Source organism: Rhipicephalus microplus, chromosome X (assembly GCF_043290135.1).
Source record: "Rhipicephalus microplus isolate Deutch F79 chromosome X, USDA_Rmic, whole genome shotgun sequence".
In the NCBI taxonomy this organism is placed as follows: domain Eukaryota; kingdom Metazoa; phylum Arthropoda; class Arachnida; order Ixodida; family Ixodidae; genus Rhipicephalus; species Rhipicephalus microplus.
Window position 1 is genome coordinate 16,011,852 of NC_134710.1, and position 9,873 is coordinate 16,021,724.

The 9,873-nt window shown below is 44.3% G+C and overlaps 1 protein-coding gene across 2 annotated transcripts in view; it reads right to left on the bottom strand.

The window, feature by feature from the left end:
- Positions 1-4,103, bottom strand: part of LOC119175676 (HIG1 domain family member 2A) — a 51,804-nt gene extending 47,701 nt beyond the window's left edge. Inside the window, exons 1-2 of one of the 2 annotated variants that reach the window (XM_075881862.1) lie at positions 3,925-4,103; positions 3,652-3,863 (exon numbers count right to left, since the gene is read on the bottom strand). In XM_075881862.1, the coding sequence (XP_075737977.1) occupies positions 3,688-3,863; positions 3,925-4,072 (324 nt within the window). In that variant the 5' untranslated portion in view covers positions 4,073-4,103 and the 3' untranslated portion in view covers positions 3,652-3,687. Of the gene's footprint in view, positions 1-3,485; positions 3,864-3,924 lie in introns of those variants that run through there. The other variant, XM_037426605.2, reaches the window with a different exon arrangement.
- Positions 4,104-9,873: the final 5,770 nt, after the last annotated feature.

Below are 9,873 nucleotides of genomic sequence, written 5' to 3' on the forward strand. Positions count from 1 at the left end.
CTGCAGTTCTCAGGTGAGGCAGGTGTTTTTGCTGATGATTCTGTCATACTCTTGGAATTTTATATGACATATACAGTTGTTATTTATGATGATAAGCTTTGTGTTCAAAGAAAGAGCATATGCATCTATTCAGCCGTGCCTCCAGTTTTGTTTGACCTTTTCCTGTCGATTGTTGGCTGCTGTATTAAAAATAAACTGCAAGTGCCGCAAATTGTCAAGGTATTTAGATATGATGGAGATTTTCTAGTAATATTGAATGATGTTGCGGACCTTGACATGGTCATTGATGACGTTTTTCATGTTTTTCAGAATGAAAGTCAGGGCCTGAACTTTACACATGAAGCAAACATTGCAATTTCTCGACATTTGCTTGCGTTTTGCGGATAACCATATCTGTTGAAAGTACAATGCTAGATCTAAGAAACTTTCGTTACCTCTTGAGATCATGCATTCTAAGCTTGTTAAGCAAAGCATCGCAAGCACAGCACTCAGCATTGAATAAGTCGTGTGTACATGTTATTTCGTCTAGCTTCAATGCATAGGTTATCAGACTGAAGCAGGAGGGATATCCACTTGAATTTCTACAGTTTGTGAGACCCTATTACAAAACATTAAACGCGATCAAACAAAAGAGAAACTTGGCACAAAAAAGATTAAGCATGTGCACGTTATCCCATACGTTCACTAAATTTGGCATAACTTGAAGAGAATTGCATCAAAGCATGGCGTTCAAGTTATACTGTCCATGCCTTGCACAAACTCTCGAAGTTATGTGACATGATCAACAGAGGGAAATGGCCTGGCTACACAACCAAACACAGGACCAGATTCACTGAGTGCATTTCCAATGTAGTTTATAGGATTCCATCAAGTTGCGGACTCAAGTACATTGGCCAAACTGGCAGGTGTTTTAATGAAAGGGCAAAGGAGCATGACTATAATGTACGTAATTCTAGTGGTTTTCTGGCTGACCATTGCAGGCGTTGCGGCTGCTTTCCTGACTTTAGCAGCATGCAGTTTTTAAAGACAGGTAGAGACAAGATAGAGCGTGAGATCGTCGAGGCTTTCTTCATTCATCAAGCAGGTGAAAAATGCGTTAGCAGGCCTTCTATATGTTTGTCTGACGCTGAAATTATATATCTTAGAGGTTTTGTTTGATTTTCTTTGTCCTTTGTGCTCTTGTTTTGTCATAGCCAGGTGTTTCTCACTCATCACCCAAGCATGAGTTCCTTAAAAAGGTGGTGCCACCATTTCTGTGGCTTTCGCGTTATTTGCTGCAGGTGTTGCTTACAGATCCAGGAAAAATGACACGCGCACCATTTCATTTAGTCTCGCTAAATAAATTTTATGTGAACAATTTTCAGTTTCTGTTTCTGGGCACCGAATTGGGCTGTGATGTTGCAGTGTAGCTTGGCCACGTGGCCACACAAGGCTGTGACACACATAGAGCGGATTATCGTCTGCTCTCGCTGGTTTTCTCGCACATACGTGCCGCAAAAGCACCTGCAAAACAAATGTGTAGCAGCTGTGATGCTTTGCAGGTATGTACGTGGTGGAGGTCTCCTGAGGTCACTCCCCTCACTACAATAGGCGTGCATACGAGACGGGGGTATGAGGAAGGCCATTCCCATAGTCACCTATGAAGGGGGTTGTGCAAACGCAGCCCCCCAAATTGACATAATAGGAATGGGGTTTAGGGAGGAGGCACAAAGCCAGCGATTAACCTTTGTTCCCCCTGGAGGGCAAACCTGCTCGTGCCTACGCTCACTACAGATCTGATACGACATGACTGCAATTTTCATTGGCCTTCTTAGAGAGCTACGACAACTCTGTACGTGCTTGCGATAGGCTTCGGCCAGGAGAATGAGTATTTAGGAGCACTTTGGATGTGAATTAAAAAATATTCTAAACGTTTGCTGTGTCCGACCGTTCATGTGGACTGTCTCCTAGACTGCAAAGGAAACCCACAAGAGGCGTGTTTTAGCCTCAAAACATGATGGCATCACCCCTTTAAATGGTTTTTATCGTTTTCAGTTTCTTATTTTGTTTCACTGGTTAAAACCAGCCTTGTTATCTAGCTTTTAACCTCTTCACAATTGTGTTTTTTTTTTGCGCACAGGTGACAGCAATAAATGATCAGTTGTTAGTTCAGCGCTCTTTGTCTTTACCGTCTTTCTTTCCCAGTGTCTGCGCTGCTCTATCAAAATGAGTACTATGAACCAGCTAGTCCAAACCAAAGTACTCCTCGAGCTAACCTCACCAAAACATTTTTTATGCTATTTCCCTCTACTCAATAGAGGATAGTCGAATTTCTCTCATTAACAGTCGATAATTACCTCATCACGCATGCAATCATTGTCGCTTTTTGGGAGTCATCATTGTTTCAAACTTAAAGTACATTTCCCATTTCTCACACATCCAGCAAATATCTGCCTATGGCATCAGGAACCTAATCGAAGCATGCGCATACCTCAGTATAAATACCTTGCTTTCTCTGTATTATGCCTTCCTTCACAGTTACTTCACCTACTGCATCACATCCTTGGAGCACTCATTTAGCTCTTGTATATTATGTTCAAAACCAGGCCATCCACATTAATACGTTTCAGCCACTATGACGCAGTGCCTCTGCTCTTTTACAAGAGCATCGAATTCTAACCATTCACAAACTTTTTAATTTTAACATGGCAATTCTTACCTATCATTTCCTACACTCAAACTTTCGCTCAATAGTTTCCGAGAAGTGACAGCTCACTAATCAAAATAAAATCCGATTTGCAGCAATAACTTCCCGTTACCTTACAATTAGTTAGGTTAACCAGATAACTATCGTTAACATACTACTAATTATGGTTTATTCACCTCTGGGTTTACAGCAATATACTTCTGGAACAGTATTCCAAGTGATGTTAAGCTGTGTAGTAATATAGGCAGTTTTAAAAGCAATTATTTTCATACTTGTAACTAATCATATATGCTGTTCTATTGGTTATGTCTTGCTGTCATTGATGCTTGTTCAATCTTATAACACAGTTAACTCGTTTTTATGTGTATGAAAAATTTGCCATTTAGTGATGTATTACTTGGCCTTTTTTGCTTCATCAGTAATAATAAGCACATGAAATTTTTCATTGAAATCAGCACCCCATTTATGAGTTTTACTTTTTTTTACATTACTGCATGTTAGTATTTGGAATCAATTGCTGCATTTTCATTTGCATTAACCTAAATGTCTTGTTAGTTGAAATCCTCACATCTAATGCATAGTATTTTGATACTATGTTTTATTTCATTGGCTGTCAAGTGTTACTGCTTCTTCCAAACTTCTTCCCTGTCAGCAAGATGCTATTGATTGATGTTTTCTTTTTCTAATTAATACAGAAGGTCCACTCGCAGCCTAGAGCTTAGGGACGTATGTTCAAGACATTATGCCTCTTTATAACATTTTTGGTCCCGAAGCACCTCAGGCAATGATGACGCCGTGGTGAAGGGCTCCGGGTACTTTCGACCCACTGGGATTCTTTATTCACCTAAATGTAAGCACATGGGACTCAGGCAGTTCGCCTCCAACGAACCACTCAGCCAATACAGCGCTGACGCATGTAGAGGCGGCGGTGTACAGCGAACGTAAACAGCAAGGAAGGCGGTTACCATTAGAAAGCTGCTGTTTGAAGAGCAACGGTTCAGTCACTGAGGTTTCTGTTCAGCCTTTCGTGTACCCGCCACGATGCCCACGATTATGGCCGCGAACGTCAGTCCTTGACAGACGACTCGAGCACGCATCATCATCTGCGACTGCCTTGACTGGCCCATGAGCATCGTCTTTAGACCGAAACCCAACGCCGTCACCGTGGCCAAAAGACCTGCGAAGAGCACATTTGCCACACGAGTTCGTTTAGCGATGTCTGAGAGCACCCGTCTTACCCAGTGGTACGAATGGGTTCGCCACTAGTTTATCCTTAACTCGTTGGGACCGGTCTCCCCTCTGAGCGGAATCTTCTCGGCGAAATGACCTTTCGATCTCTATCCATTCCAATTCGTCGTCCTTCGAATTTCTCGACTGATCCGCCATCAGTGCAGTAACAAGAAACGCAAAAAGAAACACCAGCGTATGTCACGTGACCATGGCTTTCAGTACCATTCACGGGAGGGCGCTAAATCAAGCTTTGTTATTTTGTGGTAGACAATACTATTTAGCAGTTGATCAATAAAAAATAAGTGCTATGAAAGCTTGGATAAGCAGCCAAGCGGAAGTTTGAGCACTCAATGCTGCTGTAAAAACTTGTGGCTCGGCCATCGCTGCACTGCCTATTGAAACGGTTTTGGTTTCGCACACTGGTTTCTCATACATACGCGCACGCGTACGCATGATACGCACGGATGCTGCTTGATTGATTGATATGTGGGGTTTAACGTCCCCAAACCACCATATGACTATGAGAGACGCCGTAGTGGAGGGCTCTGGAAATTTTGACCACCTGAGGTTCTTTAACGTGCACCCAAATCTGAGCACACGGGCATACGGATATGCTGCTTGAACAGTACGAAAGACGAGGGGCAATTTTTCTGTCCGAAGGGTTTGTTTCTTGGTTGGCGACAGAATTCAGAACACCATATGAGACACAACCAAAGAAAAGCATAGGTTATATATTCAATTAAAGTAATTGATTAATTATTTGGTGACACTGTAGAGTAATGAATTAAATTGGAAGAAAATTTCCCTTTCCGTCGATAGAATCCGGTCGAACCAACAAACTTCGAAAACGAGTCTGGTAGAGCGTGGGTTGTTAGGAGCCTTTTTTGATCGATATGTGGCGGCAAATGCCGCCTATAGTCCGTTACGAGCTTTATTGGTCTCTGCTGCTTATGCTTCTTATTAATTTTCAATTCTAACTATTTCTTCATAGTTTTACACCACCCATCGTCCAGTCACCTCGGGCAATTGTCTCTAGGCTATATTCATTTATGTTACCAAAGCTACCCTTGAATTCCAACATATAACAAGCAGACTTACTCCTTCCTTGACTATTTGTTTGTTCAAAAAGAAAGCCCAGCCGCGGTGGTCTAGTGGCTACCCGGCTGCTGACCCGCAGATCTCGGGATCGAATCCCAGCTGCGGTGACTGCATTTTCGATGGAGATGAAAATGCTGTAGGCCCGTGTGCTCAGCCCTCCACTAAGGCGTCTCTCATTGTCATACGGTGGTTTCGGGACGTTAAACCTCACATATCAATCAATCTAAAAGAAACAGGCCGTGCAAACACACTCACCAGAGGAAGTCAAGACACCAGAAACGTACGCCTACTATAACAACCGAAATATCGCAAAAACAGCTCAAAAGAAAGAATGCGCGAAAACATCTGCGCATGCCGAATGAAGAAACGCGCGCGTCTGATTATTGAGGCATGGCATATCAATATTAGCGGTAGTGCATGCGTCAGCCAATCGTCCGATAAGTTGCATGAAGACGAAATGAGATGCATTAAACAGTGATATATTTCACGTGTAGACCCTCACGTGTGCCAGAGTGCAGGGGCATGCAATCGTGCCTCAATTCTTTCTTTTCTTCTGTTCGGTGCATGCTTCTTCGGTTTTTATAGATAGATAGATATGTGGGGTTTAACGTCCCAAAACGACTATATGATTATGAGAGACGCCGTAGTGGAGGGCTCCGGAAATTTAGACCACCTGGGGTTCTTTAACGTGCACCCAAATCTGAGTACACGGGCCTACAACATTTCCGCCTCCATCGGAAATGCAGCCGCCGCAGCCGGGATTCGAACCCGCGCCCTGCGGGTCAGCAGCCGAGTACCTTAGCCACTAGACCACCGCGGCGGGGCTCGGTTTTTATAGAGGGCCTTCTTCTTGTGCCTGTGTTTTCACGCTGTCTTTCTTTTAAAATAATTCACCCATATATAGCTCAGCTCAGTTCTGTTATTCTAAGCTGACACATCCACTATAGTATGCTGCATCCATTCTGGTCCCTTCTCACGTATTAATTTAAGCACAATTCGTCTTCATTATAAAACGTCTTTCGCTAGCTTTCTCAGGCAACCTGATCTGGTATCAAAGTGCGGAGAACTTCTTGAATTGTCATAAAACATTTAACTGTTTATTTCACTCTTTCAAATTTATATTGATCTTTTTTCTTCTTCATTGCTTCCATCCAGCGCTCCGTTTCTGTTTTTGAGTTGGCGTCTAACCTCGTATTTATTTGTATTTATTTCTACGGATTCACATGTCTTGTAATATTTACTAGTCTGTTTCCTGGTCCCTTTCCTCCATTGTGTGTCCACACTTTTTTATATACGAATCTCACTACGCCACCACATGTCCTTGGTGTATCATATTTCAGTTGTTCTTTCTTTTTTTTTTTTGCGATCGTGGTTACGGACACCGGCGGCGACGGCGGACAACTACGGCGCTGCGCGTGACCAATGGTGTGAACTCATAACAGCTTTCGTTCTAATATAAATAACAAAGGCCCAAAACAGATCCCTGCGGTACGCCTCTCATCGCAGTACACGTGCATTCCTTCCTCTCGTTTGGTGGCATAGAAATGATCAGGTCCCCTTTAACAGCTGCAGATTAAACATACAGACTACATTTGACCTGAATATAAAGCTGCAAATCATGTTCATGCTGACTGAGGGATCGACTTAAAGAGCAGATGTTGCGCATCTCCTGATGAAACACTTTTTTTTTTCAGGCACCTGTAGGCTTTATCGATCAGTGTTCAGTTGCACCAGAAACGGTTGCAGTGACAATACCGTGGAACACTGTGAGGATAGTGCTCGCGTTGTGAAAACATGCTTACTTTTCATTTCAACTGGCTGCTAGGTGATTTTCTCGATGTTCAAGTTACAAGTCCCTTACATTGTGAAAGTTCCGCTGGAGCAAAAACTCAGAGGATGCTTGGGCTTCGATCACCTTCAAGAACAGAATGTGACATGGCAATCAGGCCTCGTGCACCGTCATGGCTTCGGTTGCCGCGGCGATTGCTTCAGCCGTGTCGCAAGCAAACGAACATTTGCGCGCGTTATATTGGCCATTTAGAACTATACTAGAAAGCCTACTGCAAGTATACAGTTGCGAAGTGCCTACTACACCATACTTCTTTTGCGAATCAGCGAAACATATCCACTACGCGTATATATACAGCAGCAACCCTTGCAAACAGTGGGAGAAAAGTGGCGTTCCCACGCGATGTTCTTTCTCGCATTTCTGGTACTTGGCCATTCCAATATTCATCAGTGCTTTTGTAGTATTGAAGGAGTATACGCCTTGGTACTACTTTGCTGGACTTGTGAACCACCGAATGGTGGTAAAAGTATCTGTGACTGATAGCCACGCCACATGCTTGAACTTTCGTTGCAAACTGGCCTTAGGCAGGCTTCATGTCGAGAAAGGAATTGGGTTAATATGAGTAATAAAGCGTTTTAGAACGGCAAAAGAGCAATCATGAGTCACACAATGTGAATTTCGTAACGAGTGGTCGTTGGAATGCTTCAAACCATTACAAAAGCCTCGGGCAAGATTCTTAATTGTCGTCAACCACAGCGTAAAAAGTTTCACAGAATTCCTTGCAAGTGTGCAGCGGGTACCACGCTTCTCTGAAGAATAGCGAAGGATATGGCACAGAGAATGTCTCCCTACAACACCAAAATTGTGATGATTTATGGCGTAGTGGGTACCCTGCATGTGTGCTTGTAGCAGCTACCCAAAGAGTGTTTGAACGGGCTTTATATACTCGTGGTCGCGGACAATTAACTTTTCTTGGCAACATGGGATGGAGCCTCTGCCCATGTATTCTAGTGCAAAGTAGTCTGAATTGGCCCGTGTCTCGTACCACAATGAGCGTTGCATTTAGACGGAGGCGCCACTTAGCCTTTGAGGTAGACGTAAAAGGTGCAACTTTCTAAAGCGTCCAAGGACGCAAAGGAATTTGAACGTATGAAGTGAAATAAATAGAAAAATCTTCCCAGTGCGTGCCACGTTCTGTATGAAAGAGCTGCATGTAGAAAATAGAGGAGTAATTTTTATATGTCGCGTAGAAAATATGCATGCAATTGTGGAACTAGATTCATTGGCTGTAGAATACATGTGATTTGTTTTGCCTCTGTTTACAATGGCACCACTGGCACTTAGCTGCAAATGCATAATGTTCAAGTGCACGGGAATATATTAAAATGTGGTTCCTATGGTAGTGTTCAGACGAAAGGAGCTTGCCACGGCGGCCGCATTATGATTGGCGCGAAATGCAACGACACCAGCTCGCTGAGAATTAGGCACAATGTCAATTTTTATGAAAGGGAACACGGTAGCGCGTGGCTTGCGCGCTGCGGCGGCTGCTGGTAGCGCGTTCAAGTGGGAGCGAGAGCAACCACAGTAGAGTACCTCGATGTGCTCAGGAAGGAAAACCGAGGAGAGGCCCTCGCTATCTAAGTGGCAGAAAAAAAGTGTGGCGGAAGTCACGTGTTTTTGCGCAATGGTTTCCATGGCAATGTGGGCATGCCGTCGATGCCCCGTCATCGTCCTGTCATCTCGCGTCGTCGGCAAAACACACCTTTGATCGGCTTGTTGTCTGTGAATCTGCATTTTTATGAAATTGTTGTGTTCGCGGATGACGTAAGGTTTTAGAAGCTCATCCGACAGTGAGTGTATGTCGTAACGGTTGCGTGCGCAGCATTCAGCGTGCCATCGCGAGGGGTTTTCGAAGCCGACGGCAGCTTCCCCGAGAAGGCTTCGTGCCGCAACTTCGCTGTTTACTTTCGACACCGTGCTGCTGCACTCCTCCGCGATGAAAGGATACGTTTCCGAGAACAGAACGACACCTCTGGCGGCTCTTGGTGTTGGAGACAGTGGTAAGCCGTTTCCGTGCGCGACGGTAACGACTGGAAAGCATTGGCCCGGTGCTCTTGCTGAAGGCTGCATCGTCAAGAGTAGAAAAGGCGTGCCTAACCCAATTGTGGTTGACACAAGAAGGCGATTTGCGAAGCTGCTTGACGTGTTCAGATTCTATTGCGTTTTGTGCGAGATAGTTTATATGGGCCGAAGTAATCTTCGAAGCGGTCGTACCCGAACTACCGCCCTGCCTCACTGTAGCTTGACTGAAGTGTCACCACGTTGGTGCGTTTGTATGAAACTCTATGGTGCGAATGTTATGACGCACAGATGCAAGGGATAATCTGAAGGTGCAACATGCTTCTATGGAGGAAGGCTAATGCAGATGGCACTGTCAAATTATGTCGCGTACCCTTAACTTACCGGTTCACTGAAAAAAAAAGTCCACGGCGATTACCTTGCCGAGATGCTCAGTTTCTTCCTTGCATTCAGCTCAATAGGCTTGAAGCACGTAACTGGAAGTTTATTTGAAAAGCTCAATAGCAACGCTTGCACTCAATAAAACTTTGTTCCATTTGCTGTACACTTGTCTGGGCAATATACCGACGTATCAGCATGCAATCAATTTACATGTGTCTCCAATAAAGGTGTGGCATTTAAATCTGCAGTGCGCTCGTCGTTGCGGTTTCTCAAGGCAGTAGGAACGGCATCCTCGCGAAGGTGAACTGCCACTGGCGCCGCCCGATTGAAGTGCTCAGGTGGGAAGTGTTTTGAGCACTCAAAAGACCATTTCGTTGGTTCCCAGTCTCATTGGCTGGGTCTAATATCCTCGATTCATAGCCTCCTTCGACGGGGATCTTTGGGAAACCTGCACGAAAGCACTTATCGATGTACGCGAATTTGCTGACATTATTGACACATGGGCAAATAGTCATGAATAAATTGAAATGCAGTGATATCACGATGCGGACAAAGCGAACGAAAGAAGAAACTACGGCGCTAGCTGCGCCATGTCATCAGAGTCGTGGTT